The sequence below is a fragment of the Astatotilapia calliptera genome, chromosome 6, assembly GCF_964374335.1.
Source record: "Astatotilapia calliptera chromosome 6, fAstCal68.1, whole genome shotgun sequence".
In the NCBI taxonomy this organism is placed as follows: Eukaryota; Metazoa; Chordata; class Actinopteri; order Cichliformes; family Cichlidae; genus Astatotilapia; species Astatotilapia calliptera.
In genome coordinates, this window is record NC_137427.1 from 30,970,170 (window position 1) to 30,984,590 (window position 14,421).

Here is a 14,421-nt window from a genome sequence, read left to right on the forward strand (position 1 = left end):
ATTAAATATTTACAAACTGCAGAACCAACAGTAAATATTTGTGGGTAAATAAACACACACACACACATTTGAAGAGTCAACCCACAGGTAACATTTAAATCTTTCTGGCGTTTGAGTAGAGAATACTATGAGACCTAACATGACAGACAAAATATAAAAAACAAACATTATATTGTACTGAAGGAGACTTTAAACTAGTAATTGAGACACATCAACAATAAGGTTCCTTACCGTGGTCACTATTCTAAGTCACTATACTAGGTCACTAGGTCACTATACTAAGTGCAATAATCCTTTCTGTCATCGTTGTATTTTTACTCAGTTGTATATAGTATTTGTATTTGTATTCTATTTTTATCTTATTGTATATTTATTTTATTTTATTCTACTGTATATAGTATTTTATTTTATTCTATTCTGTACAGTTGTGTACTGTATTTATTCTTATTGTATTCTAATTTTTGCCTCATAACTTTTGCACTGTCCACTTCCTGCTGTGACAAAACAAATTTCCCACGTGTGGGACTAACAAAGGTTATCTTATCTTATCTTATCTTATCTTATCTTATTCAAGTGGTCATTTTCTCATAGATTTCCATAAAGTCAGGATTCATATTTAATCTAGAGCATCCTCTTTATAGCACGAGGCTGTGACCACTGAAAGCCTTTCATCTGTCCTTTACCATCCATTTCATTTTGTACAATCCACTCTTCCAAGTTTGTGTGGTTTATCCATCTGACCAGGTGAATCTTCGTGCACAATCTTTTTAATTTATCACCACACCGTGTTTATGTGCTGAAAGAGAAATTATTTCCTTATTAAAACCGATTCTGAAATACGATTTCACTAATAACTGTGGCAGTTTGTCTTGAAAGAACAAGTGTAATCTCCACATTTTGACTTTTATGTCAAAATTTTGAGTCTATTTTCAAAATGGTCAATAATATTTTTTTTCTTAAATTGTACCCTGAGCTGAATTTGTGGTTATATTAACAAAATTTCTGGGTGGTGTAGAGGTTTGTGCTTTATTTTGGGGAAATACTTATATTGTTATACATCTTAGTGTCATATTAGTCTAATCTTTAGCACTAAATAGCTTTTATGTGTGCCTGTTGCACCGACACCGTTTATGAAGACAGCTTGTGAATCAAGGTAACTAGAATGAGCTGCTAAATTAGCACTCCATCATGTTGTCCAAGTATGCAAACTTCTGGCTCCAAAACACTAACATGACCAAAACGACACAAGCTTATGCTTCAAACTGCATAGCATGAATCAAATTAGTGTTTTGTTGGAATTGATTTCTTTTACTCTATTTGTGCATTGTGCAGGGTGTGCAGCAGAATACACACTCGTGTGCAGACTGGAGTCAGGATGCCCTGGAAAAGTACTGGAGGCTGTAAATTCTGGTGTGTGTGTGTAGGGAGGAGTTTTCTCTCCATCTCTCCACAGGGAGATGCCCACTGCAGGAGATGTATGATGAGCGAGAGCCAGACCAAATCCCAAATAAGGGAAAAGCCAAGTATAAACCACAGCTACACCCCAACTTTTTAACCAATCATATTAATATTCTGTTTGTGTGACTCATGATAAAAGTGTTTACTGCTTGGATGCAGTGACCTTTGTCCGTTTGGCTCACTAAACAGAGGAAGAGGCACAGCAGCCATCTTAATTTGAACCTTTACCCGCCTAATAAATTTCGAAAACTTATACTTTGACTTTACTCATCTTCTCTCAAAATAAAAGGACCCCACAGTTTTCTCTGTGGTTACTTACATATATTCTTTTATAATGTGATCTACAGGAGTTTTTCTCTGCTGGCCTTTAGAAAGAACACAGCAGTTGATAGTATCAATACCAATGCAGGTATTGGTATCAGATCAATAATAGCAACGTACGATCAATACTTTATTTCTATCCTCCAAGTTCAGTCTGTAGCCCACTGAATGAAAACACACTATGAAAACTGTCTGAACCTTTTTGTGTTGACTGTCACATGTTAATAGTCTTTTGCACATTTAAACAACAGAAATGGGTCAATTTCTGACTTTCAGGCATATTTACACGCCAGATCTCCAAAAAGGTGTTTTTTGTCTTGTTAACTAATTTAAGTGCAATGTAAAAATCCCAGTGAGTTAGGGATCATTAAAATATGTTCAGAATAATGATGATTAATAAGTCATGACACACTCCATAATCTCCCCAACAAAGCTGCCCTTCTTATGTTAAAAGTATGTGTATATGTGCACATGTGTATTGGCATCAGCAGTCCTGGGACTGTATTTGATATCAGATCAATACCAAAACTTGCTGTATCTCACAGCACTATAATGCATATGGTTTGAGGAACTTCCACACAGCCTTTATAACATTTTCTATAAGAGAAACTTTTTTTGTCCAGATGTGATGGTGTCAAATGGCCCAATCATGATTAGCATGATTATTTATAAAAATTCAGATTAAAGATTTAGACGTTAATTTTATGTACATGCCTCGTAGTGAAGTCGACACGCATGCTTAAGCAATAATTGACCAATAAAAACTTGTGATTTGTTATTTTCACTGCAGAAAACAGCTTGTGAAAGAGGTCAGGTGTGTTTACAAACAGAGCTGATTCTGAGAATGGGAAACACATAAAAGCATTGGGAGGAATCCAAGACAACTTACGTATGAAAAGTGAAAGGAGATAGTGGTGAAATGTTGAAAACATTTGCCAAGGGAGAACCAGGGCTTTACAGTCAAGACGTCTAGAGACTACAGAACCACCAGTACATGGCTGTGGGTACATTAAAAAGATACATTTAAAGATATGACTAAATTGCAACACTAAGGTTTATGTAGAACAGACTTGGGCACTGAACGAGGTCAAACATATGTGTGGTGTTAACCACTACACCAATCAATGGTTGACACCAAACAGTTTTTCATTTCTATAAATCAACTTGAAAACAAACCTAACATCCCAGAAATTAATGTCTATTATTGTGCTTTATGACAGCCTAAATATGAGTATTTGACAGCAGCTTTTACAGATTTTAATTACATCAGTTTTATGCGGTTTGTTTCTCCATTTGTCCTTTAATATTTTTCATATGGAACCTTTTTTCCCCTATAGATGTCCTTTGTTGGGATGAGAAGCAAGAAGTAGTTTTCCTTTAATGCGCTGCATTGCTCACACGTTTGAAAGGTCTTTATTTTTATAGGCTATGAAAAAGAAAAGCCTCGCATACAAAAACTAAGGATCTATACACACCTGTTTTGAAGACCCAACACATAACACCAGATCAGAGGTTTAAAACCGATATACAATCTACACTTTAGTCACTTCCTGTCTCTTCCTAAAGAGTTTCTAAACTGGAAACGCTTGAAGGTGGTTAAATCATGGAAATAACAAAAACCAGACTTACAAAAGGAGATTTTATTTTTGCCTCAATGACACAACAGTGTTAACAGTTCATCTGAACATTGATGGTTTTAAAAGCTGTGGAGATTATTGTTAAAACCTGCAAGCTTTCAGCGGTGCCATCAAGGCATATCCAAAGGCCAGAAATCATGCGTTTTCAGAGTGGATTGTGTAAAGAAATAATTCCATTTTTTGAATAATGGAAAACACAAAGATTAACTCTAGTAAACTCAGAACAACAGTGCTTTCTCCATCTGCAGGGATGCTGCTAATATTAGAAAGTATTTGAACCTATTTTCCAAAACAGTTAAGGAACTGCTTTGGCACACATACAGTGGAAATGGGAAATCTTATGGGGAAACATACAGTAAGTGGTCCTTTAGAAGTCATGCACATACCAAGTAGACTTTAAATAATCCTCACTTATATGAAAGTTTCCATAGGGCGGTCACGTCAACAGGCACTGTCATCGTTAATAAAAGATCTTAAAGAATAATCGTTTAATGGTGCTTGGAACAAACGGATCCTGCCTCAAATGATGCGATGCAGGCTTTAAGCTTTGTTTACTGGGGTGCTATGTGCCATTAAAATAATCTGCAGGATTGACTGGGTTAGACTTTGTATGTGTGCTTGATGATGGAAGAGGAAAGTACAACGTGTGGAGTCTTCTTGTCAACCAGTGCGTAAGATGATGTGGACTCCAGAGTCAGTAAAAACAGGGCCGCTCATGTCTCCCACTTTGAGAGCAAAGGAGGCGTCTTCAAAAGGCTTCTGCATCTGACCTAAAGCAGAAACACACACTGAGCCATTATCCAAATAAAAACTCATACAACATGATGCACATCAGCACGTGCATCTATAGGTAATCATTCATTTGTATGACTATTTCATATTAATGACATATTAGCTCATTTACATGATTAATTACATTAATTTCTTTTATTCAGTTCTACAGAGTTTGTGCAGCTAGATAACAGGCTTGTACAGGCTAAGCCTACACTTGAAGCCACTTAGGTGTTCGATGGCGGGGGTGACGCGGTGCCACTCTTATGAATGAAACTTGAGAAAATCCAATAAATCCAGCTGTGCTTATCTTGCCCATTTAACACCTTTAATGCTTTCAATTGGTTGCATTTGTTGTTCAACAGTTCTCTTAGTTTCCAGCGTGTCACAAACCGTTTGCTCCTTCCGAACAACAACACCCTCTGATAATTACCTGTGCATACCTTAAGTAAGACACCATAAACATTCAAAAAGTGACCCCTAGTGGCACACAAAGGTAACAACACAAAAACAGCTCCTACAAGCCTAACGTACAGTTTCAGGTCAAACAAATGCTAGTAATAACTGCCAATAATCTTTTTCACTTCGCTGTGGACAAATTTGGGCCAACTCTTCTTTGCAAAATGTTTTAATTCAGCCACATTGGAGGGTTTTCAAGAACCAATGGCCAGATCAGCTCAACACAAAGCTACATTCAGAGGTGGACTTGCTGGTGTTTCAGATGATCATAATAAATGAGGTCATCACTTAAAATAACTGGCAGTCACCAGTGCTACCCCTAAAGCCTTAAAGCCTCGTGGCTGATGCTCCTATGGTATAAATTTGAAAATTGAGACTTCCTTCTTTATCGCATTCACAAGATTTTTCAGAAAACTTCACCTCTAATATTGACATTTAGGTAGGGCTGCTCAATTAATCGAATTTTAATCACGATTACGATCTGGGCTTTCAACGATCATTAAAAATGACTGAGCCGATTATTAGCCCCTCCCTCGTGCTTTACTCTCGCGCTGCTCCGTGTGGCAAATCGAGCGCACCTCTCTGCATTTCGAACACGCGTCACAACAATTAAGAGGACCCGAGGGAAGCTCGGAAAGCTAAGCAGAAATTATTTGGAGAGGAGAGTGACTGCCGCTGGTTGAAAAGAGAGGTTAAAAACAAAACAAACACAAAAAAAAAACCATTATGGGTTCGCAGAGTCAGATGTGGATCAAGTAGACATAGTGTGTAAACTCTGCTACAGTGTGGTAGCTGCACCACAGGCCAACACTGCAAAGTTCACTAAACATAGATGTTTACATTTTTCATTTATTTTTTATATTGCAAACATTTGCACTGTTATCAGTATTTGCACACTATTTTATATTATTTTTTAAAGTCATTATTCAATACATTGTTATTGTTAAATAAATATCGTCAAATAATCGAGATCTTGATTTCAGTGAAAATAATCGTGATTATCATTTTTGCCATAATCGAGCAGCCCTACATTTAGGTTGAGGTTAATGAAATTTGAACTTGCCCAAGATTCTTAGGAGATACACCTATAGTGTGAACTTTGCTTTGAGTTATCGCATTCACAAACTTGTGCATTCATGCCACCCATGCATCAGGCGGAGTGACGACAATACCACATCGGCTTTTTACGGCCGAGGGGTAAAAACTGCAACTTCTGTATTTACTCTGGTTATCCTTGTCTCATATTGAAAATCAGAATCAGAATACTTTATTAATCCCGAGGGAAATTAGGGATAGATGTTTGAAACGTGTGACAAATATGGAATTAAACTGTGCTCACAAACTGCTGGTTTAACTTGTCACTACTATCAGTTATTCATGCACTGAATGTTTGATCACTTGATGGAGAGCTATGTGCAGGATTTTGTTTTATTCAGAAAGACAGATGAAGGAGATGCTGAATGAGAGACTGCACTGAACAGAGAATGACATCACGCCGTGCATACCTCTACCAAACAGTCCCAGATCTCCACCATTCTTAGCGGAGCTGCAGTCGCTAAACTGAGATGCCAGGGACTCAAACTTCTCCTGTCCAGACTTGATCTGTTCTATGTACTCTGCACAGAAGACAGAAGATATTAAATGCATTCATCAGACTTTGTAAAATCTCCTCTCCATGCTGCCTTACTTACTCTGAATCAAATCCAAGGCCTCATCTTTAGATCGTGTAATGTTTTGTTCCCTCCAGGAAGATGGACGACGCGACTGATTATGCTTCACCAAGAGATGAGAGCAGCGTACCTGAATTTTAAAAAATATATACATATACAAATATATCAGTATTTGTGTGTTAACACTCCAGATGTTGGAGTATCAGAACCACTTTACAATTTGGATGGCAGAATTTCAACTTTACAGCAAGTCATGCAGCCCTACAACTACATTTGACTGGTTCTTCCTTTGACCTTCCACCAGATGTCATGAACATACAAGAACACCAATCAACATTACATAAGTCGCAAGTGTAAAAGAAAAAAAACAACAACAACTAAATTGCTTAGTCCTAGAATAATAAAATTAATTACTGTTTCAGTCCACCAGGTGGTGCTGTTGATGGTTTTTTCCCCCCTGTCTGCTTCATAACTAAGTATTGTGATAAGATAAGATACATACTGATCAGCAATGACGATAACCATTAGCTAAGTAAAAGCACACAGTTGTCCATCAGTCTTTATTAATAATTATGTGAAATATTAAATACTGTTAATGACTGGATTCCATTTCTCTGCACCGTTCCTCCTATCACTATTTAAATGCATACGTGTCATATTGCAGGCAGCTCCCTGATGTCTTACAGGAACATTTCAAATGTTATCCTGGAGAACGCTATCCCCCGGCCAAAATGATTTTTCACAATAGTTGTCGAATCATAAATAATTTGCAGGCATTACCAGTACCCTAGCTGGAATCTGAACATGCCGTGTAAAACGTGTTTCAGTACCTCTTTAGGGAAAGTAGCACTGACTCATCACGTGCATAAAAAAAAAAAAAAAAAAAACTAAACTAAACATTACACACAACCTTATCTGGCTCGCCACGTCCGTCTCCCACTGGACGTTCCCACTGGCTGGCATTAGTGATGTGGTTGAAGTAGTACACTTTGCCTGTTGAAGTAATGACAGAGAACCAGTAAATTCATTAAGCTTTATTAAGATCTTTTTAAACACATGTAAACACAACACGGACTCTGCAGCTACCCATTCACCCAGTACAGGATACTGTGCTACAGCAACTGGCCTCACTTCACACGAAAATGTCTAAGACTTGAGTTTTACACAGGGATGGCCGACGCTGAACCTAACAAGTTATCCTGGAGTACACCTGAGAGTTAGGCTACGTTCACACTGCAGGTCTTAATGCTCAATTCCGATTTTTTGATCAAATCCAATTTTTTTGTCTGCGTGTTCACACTACAAATAAAATGCGACAGCAAACGCGCTCTAGTGTGAACGCTCAAAGCGGCCCGCATGCGCAAAAGAAGACGTCACACACAACGCGCTCTGTTTCGACCCAGAGCAAACAGTATTGTTTGACTGATGGCCCTTAATATAAAGACTTCAGACTTTATTTTGTTATTTACATAATAATGTAGATAACTTAATAATGATCCTTATTGCTGTTTTAGAGAGGAGCGGTGCTTCAAAGGATAGCTGCAGATTTCTGTCAGAATCTGCAGATTATACAGTACAAATAAAATAATCACGTTTCTCCAACGTTGTCTTCCCAACAGTTTCACTGACATCTACACGGGATGGCCAGGAAGCGTTCGCGATGTCTTATTGGGCGCTTCTCCGGCGCTGATAATTGGCGTCTGTCTTGTGTCGGTGACGTAAAAGACGGATTTAATGCGACATGACCATTCAAACAGCAGTCGCTTTCTAAAACATCAGATATGTATCAGATTCAGTACCACATACGAAAGTGACCCAGATCGGATTTGCGCCGTTCACACTGTCATAGCATGATCGGATATGGGTCGCACAGGGTCAGAAAAATCGGATTTGATGCACTTTCGCCTGCAGTGTGAACGTAGCCTTAGAGCCATCATTTAAGCTGCTAAATGTCCACCTTTCTTTGACAGCTGATCACTGATGATGTGTGTAAGCCACTGTTGTGAGCTGCTAAAAAGAAAAAAAACAAAAAACAAAAAAAAAAACAACCAAACTGCTTCCTGCCATGACTGTAAATAAAGGTAATGAGAGAAAAGCATCAGAGATGCTATCAAAAAGCCACAATAACCAAACTGACTAAAAAAAGCTTATTGTGTGAGTTTACAACTATGAGCAAAGCCTTTTATATTAGACATTAAAGGCCATCTGCACAGGAGAAAATAAATATCGCAGGATGTCTTCATAGAAGAACCACCTTTGAATCCTTCACGGCCTTTCAGCAAAAAGGTGTAAAAGGAAAAAAAATGCTGCTGAGGCCGTACACTTTTAAAAGAAGCACCTTTCTCTAGTTTAGGATTCGATTGTACTTAACAAACACTGAGTCAACTATACAGTTTCTTCTGTTTAAAAAGTAATTCTTATTTTAAGACTGTTTTCACGGACCACTGATTCATTTATTAGGCCAAATGTGACCTTAAAGCTGCAGTCCAACATCATGAAACCCGACTGTTTTTATCTTTGCAAATAAAGACTTCCAGGTAAACTGCTAAATGGTATACGCTCTGACACACAACCCTGCTACCGCTAATGTTCACTGATCGGCTCTTTTGCAGTGCTAACATTTTCATGTGTGGTTTCATAAGACCAAGATGGTGAAAGCCCAACTGCCACACTGCAAGTTTCAAAGCTGGTGCCCACAAACCACGGGGTGACATTAAAGTGGCTCTGCCCAGCTTTTATATGCTTTGGGTGCTTTCCATGACTCAAGCATGCCTCCTTTCTTCCTCTGGTCAGGCTCCATCTTCATATAAAGCAATTAGCTTGTTGTCCAGTACTAGTTGGCAACTAGTTGCTAGCACTGTCACTAGGAGACGGCTCTTCCTAGCCATCTCAGAGAGATGTGAAGGAGGTACGTGTCGATGGAGGAGCTGCTGTTGCTAAATGAGAACTTTGTGGTTTTATCGTCAGTGTAGAGTGAGTCACGGTGCACAGCTGGGCCACCTGTCCAACTCACAGACTCCCACACAAGCCCTCACTTAAGAACGATTTCAAAGCTTAAAGCAGCTTCTCCTTCACAGTCTGAAAGTCATTCAAATCTAACAGGCCAATTTAAAAAAAAAAAAAAAATAATAATAATCTCTCGAGCCATCTTTAGATATGCTAAAAAAAACAAAAACAAAATATTAGTATTTTTTATTTTATATCTTCCAAATATTTACCTTTGATTTATTTACTTGCGTTATTGCTACTTCCTTACTTATCTTTATTAGTCGTTGATATAACAGGCTACAAGGTAACAAGACAGGCAGCACTGTAACATATCACTGTACTAATTTCAGCAACTGTATTACATCATTTCACTATTTGCATTGAAAAGGTTCTTCAATTATCTCAGCAATGGGCAGATTGAACGAAAAGAGAGGAAAAAAAATCAAACCAGCAGTTTTCTTCCTGTGCTGCTGTCAGCTGAGTTCAGATTTTTGCAGGGAGGAGGAAAATGGTGGAGCAGTTTACAACATTTGAGAAGTGGTGATGTTGCCATTTCATTGAATGAAAGGATGAGATCACGAAGCGCAAACTGCATCCAGAGCAGAAACTGCTGCAGTATACTGTTAATGCAACATCTTTTTACAAACATCTTCACGGTGAAGAACCCAGAGTCGGTGTATCCTGACCCTTAGTCAGCAGCCAGAGCCCAACAGGTAATAAAGGAAGTGATGAGCCATCAGGCTCAGCCTCCATTTCTACCTGTACATGTTTCAACAGTAGAATCAGTGTGTGTCTGAAGGCTCCTTGAGTTGGTTTTCAACTTTGCCACGTGTTATCACTACAAAAAAAAAAAAAAAAAAAAAAAAAAATCTTACAGCCTCCGTTATGATAGGGGTTTTTGTCACTGTGTGGGATGTAGCCTAAGGCTTATAATGCATCACAACATGCTGTCAGTCATGTTGCGGTGGAGTAGCGCAAAGTATAACGAGAAATTACTTTCTCCAAGGAGTAACTAGGTAATGCAAAATTAAACAAAAACAAATTAAATAAAAGTGTTTTAAGACTTTGAGCAACGACCCCAGCAATTTTCACCTCACAGTAACTGTTTTGTTTTTCTTTCTTTTTTAACTAATTAGCTTCCTTGAGGGATGCTAAAATATTTAGGTTAACTGTATATTAAATATTACAGTGTTTCTCCGTGTAACTGTGCTGTATTAGAATTTACTGGTCCTTACAAAACACCACAGCACGAGAGCTATGACGATAAACTGTGTCACGTGAGGAGGGAGGAGAGAGGATGCATAAGTTTAGCATTCTGAAAAGCGTCCTACTGCTGGGACTCGTTCAGTCTGCAGGTGAGGTGCTGGGGCGGGCTGACGTCATGCAGGGCCCTGCCGCAGCCAGGTTGAATGAATCAGCTTTGGCGCGATAATGAAGCTAAAGTGCCTAAAACAAGCTGAGAAAACGCCACAATTAAATAAAGACAATGACAGCAGCGACTAACCCCTCGCTGCTTTTAGACTGCAATGATTAAACACGTCACTCCAACCTCGTTTCAGCACTAATGCACGATGCTGAGGTTGCTAGCTACTGAGCTAAGTTCACTATACACTGCAGTTTAGCTCACTATTTAGGACACTTAGCTTCTTTTGGCTCGTGTTTTATCACCTGAACTGCGGCTCATTCTTTTCTCCCATCCGGGCGGTAGGTTCTCCTCGTCTGCCATGTTGCTTTCTGCAGCAGCGTTTTCAAATTTGATTTCAATCTAGAAGCCGTGTGACGAACCAAGCTGCAGCTAGGCAGATTACGACAGTTGGCCTGACGTTTATGGTAAAAGTTGTTTCCAGTATTAGGTCCGCCATTGGTGGGGGTTTTTGTTCTCTGATAGGTCTAGTGAGAGCGCCAATCATCGTAGTCCTCATTTGATTGGTAGGAAGGCGAATTCGCAACTAAACCAGCTTTACGGTAAGCAGGACCGAGAGGTTTCCAGAAAATATCAGCGAAGGAAATAATTGTTTTTTCTGCTGCACGTTTCAAGGTAAGGATGACAGCTTCAACGTGCGGTTTTTATACGGTATCATAATGTTTCGAATTTTGAACACATAAAGCTGCCCATGAGTGTATTTAAATATAAGTCCCGTTTGTTACATTAACGTGGTGTTGTGAGCAACAGCTAACGTTAGCTAAACAAAACAACCTGGCTGATTTCAGTAGATTTCTGTGCCTGTGATTTCCAGCGCGTCTTCTATAAAACAAACTCACTATGGTTATCACCTACTTTATCATCTAATACCTTCATTTGTCTAACGTTGTCTCATCTCTTCCTTTTTTCTGCAGACGTAAAGATGATCGAAGTGGTTTGCAACGACCGTCTAGGCAAGAAAGTCCGGGTCAAGTGCAAGTATCCTTTGCTGAAACTCTGAAAATGATGCTGAATATTGTCTCTCAACATACACGTCAAAATAATGTTTTAGGTGCAGACATCTGGGATGTCTTGAGATGAGTTAACATAAGTCAGGATTTTTAACAGTACAGCATTCATCTGCATCTGCTTTCAACGCACCCCTGCTCTGAAAGTATGGACTTACTTTTAAGACGCAAGCAAAGCTCATTTATATTATAGAATGGTGTGGAGAATAGTTTTACAATGAATCTATTAACATATGAGTTTCTAGAGTATGTTATAAGACTAAAATTCAGTGTCACTGTTTATCTTGGCATTTCTTATGACTTATTTCATTCCGTTAATACAGAATCCCACAATTGCAAGTCTGTGGGTGATTATAATAGTCATATTTGAGATTTCAGCTTGTAAGTGAACTTTATTTAAAACGTCAGTGTCTTACATTTTGGTCTTTCATGTTCTTTTACCTTTTAATATATGACGCTATTTATGTTTATTATCATCAAATGATGCTTAAAAATGGTGCTTGCCCCCACTTGCCAACTCTTGACAGCAGATATAATACCACTTGAATGAACGCCACTTGACAATCAGCTAAAAGTCTGATGATTTTCAGTAACTTCTAGGTGTCGCAGCTTGAAGGGATCTTGTTTGATCAAGTGTTAGATGTGTTTTGCCTATAATGGGTTCAGGAGCAGTCTGTCACGGGGCTACAGAGAGAGTTGGACCAGTTTAGCTAGAACACTTTAGCCATCCTGCGTGTGTTTTGATTGAGGAAAGCAGAGCGTCCAAAGCTGCTGCGCCGTCCATCTGCAGATCAAAAGAAACAAAATGATATTAGCAGACAACGCTCAGATTTTTTTAACCACGCATTTGTTAACACTCTGGATGTTTTCCAAGCTGTTACACTGCCCTTCCTTAACTTTGGTGTTTCAGCTCTGAGGATACCATCGGAGATCTGAAGAAGCTCATAGCTGCCCAGACAGGAACACGGCATGATAAGATCGTGTTAAAGAAATGGTGAGCTGCTCAAATGGGATTTGATGTGCTTGATGACAAAAGCTCATCTATTTGGACCTAAATGTTGTCCTTTGTTTTCCACAGGTACACCATATTCAAGGACCACGTGTCTCTGGGTGACTGTATCCTTTAAAGGTTTTTTTTCCTGTAGTTATACTTATGTGGTTTTAGTTAGATTACCTTTAATTTAATAATGATAATGACCATGACATTATTACACCCTCACAGAACAACTGCAGTTCTTTTTATTGCACTCACAATGATCCATAACATAAATGTATCCATAAATTGTTTAAATCGGTTAAAAAAATTTTTTTTTTTTCTTGATTTAAAGATCAAGATTATTTTTGTTGTACTTAACCAAAAACTCTCCAGATGAAATCCACGATGGGATGAACCTTGAGCTGTACTACCAGTAAGCAAGAGGGGAACTACGAGTCAGATGTACAGATGTAAAGATGTTTCTTGCTACAAACACAAACACAGATGCGCCGCTGGAATTGAAGGTCTCACACAACATGATGGAGCGAGAGCGACTCTCACACAGCAACAAGTTTTAATTTTTCCTCTCAAATTACTTTGTGAAAGAGACGTTGAGGTTTTTTTTGTTTTGTTTTTTGATATTTTGGAAATAAAACTGATATTTACCTGACTGAGAGTGAGTGCTGGTCTTTGTTGTCCATTAATTATTTTCTCATACTGGGTGAGACTGGGAAACCTTATGTATCGCTAACTCTTCTCCAAATTACTCTTTGCTTTCCAGCTTGCTGGATGAAGGTAAAGTGTTGGGCAAAAGCATGTAAAAAAACATGGAGTTAGTTGCTTTTGATGTTGGTGGTAGAAAGTAGAAGGGATTAATTGGTGCCAATGGGACTTACAAACTTCTCAGTGGATCTTGGCAATGATATTTGCCTATGGCTGTGCATCCAACACCATTCACGTGGGGATGTATATGAATAATTTCAGTGGAGGCAAATAGAGACCATCAGGTTTTCTAGGGGCCTTCTGCTCCAACTCCTCCACAAACTTTTAATTAGACGTAGCTTTACCTCTGTACATAAGACCAGTATAGCTAATGAGTTTATCGCATATATGCGTTGCAGAAGCTCGATTTACACAAATGCTGTTTTCAACAAAAAAAAAAAAGTCCTTTGACTTAAAAAAGTGATACTAACTGATTAATCAGCTTTGGCAGCAGTTCTCAGACTGTGAGCTGGGGTTGGCAACCAGGGGGAATTGGTATGAGTGCTAAAACTCCCTGTACACTATATGTTTAACCTCGATATGTTAAACCATTCTTTACCACATTACTCTGGTACTGGACCACATTTCAGAGGAAATTATAAGACCTTTGTGCATCTAACATGTACTTTTATTTTAGAAACCTTTCTGTAGTGTACTGATCAGATAAGACAGCTATAGTACAAAAACCACCTGCTTGTATTCACTGCATCAGCGTGAATTCATAAAAGGTCTATTGTGTAAACTATTTTTGCAGTTCTACATGTCAGGAAGCCCGTGGCATTGATACTTTGACCTTTGTTGCAGCTAAATAAATGCTGCTACTACAAAGAAGTGCCATGGCCTGCAACTCTGTTTTAGATTTTAGATTTAGCATTACAACACCGATGTGGGCACAAAACCAGGCCCATAATCAAACATTTTCCTAGTTTGGTGTGTAAGAACATGTCTG

At 38.6% G+C, this 14,421-nt stretch overlaps 1 protein-coding gene and 1 non-coding gene across 2 annotated transcripts; one reads left to right on the top strand and one right to left on the bottom strand.

Annotated features, from left to right (window-relative positions):
* Positions 1–3,404: 3,404 nt before the first annotated feature.
* Positions 3,405–11,186, bottom strand: LOC113024484 (peptidyl-prolyl cis-trans isomerase NIMA-interacting 1-like). Its single transcript, XM_026171616.2, has 5 exons — positions 10,973–11,186; positions 7,227–7,309; positions 6,338–6,446; positions 6,152–6,262; positions 3,405–4,186 (listed from the first exon to the last, which is right to left on the bottom strand). The coding sequence occupies exons 1-5, from the start codon at positions 11,028–11,030 to the stop codon at positions 4,077–4,079; spliced, it is 471 nt and encodes a 156-aa protein (XP_026027401.1). The 5' UTR covers positions 11,031–11,186; the 3' UTR covers positions 3,405–4,076.
* Positions 11,187–11,647: 461 nt separating this feature from the next.
* Positions 11,648–12,730, top strand: LOC113024485 (uncharacterized). Its single transcript, XR_013909762.1, has 2 exons — positions 11,648–11,705; positions 12,645–12,730. It is a non-coding gene; the product is annotated as an uncharacterized LOC113024485 (transcript).
* The last annotated feature ends 1,691 nt before the right edge of the window (positions 12,731–14,421 follow it).

Coding starts and splice junctions, on each gene's coding strand:
- LOC113024484 (XM_026171616.2), bottom strand. CDS start 11,030: ATGGCAGACGAGGAGAACCTACCGCCCGGATGGGAGAAAAGAATGAGC. Junction 6,447..7,226: donor GACGTGGCGAGCCAGATAAG/GTTGTGTGTAAT, acceptor TTTAAAATTCAG/GTACGCTGCTCTCATCTCTT. Junction 6,263..6,337: donor GGCCTTGGATTTGATTCAGA/GTAAGTAAGGCA, acceptor TCTTCTGTGCAG/AGTACATAGAACAGATCAAG.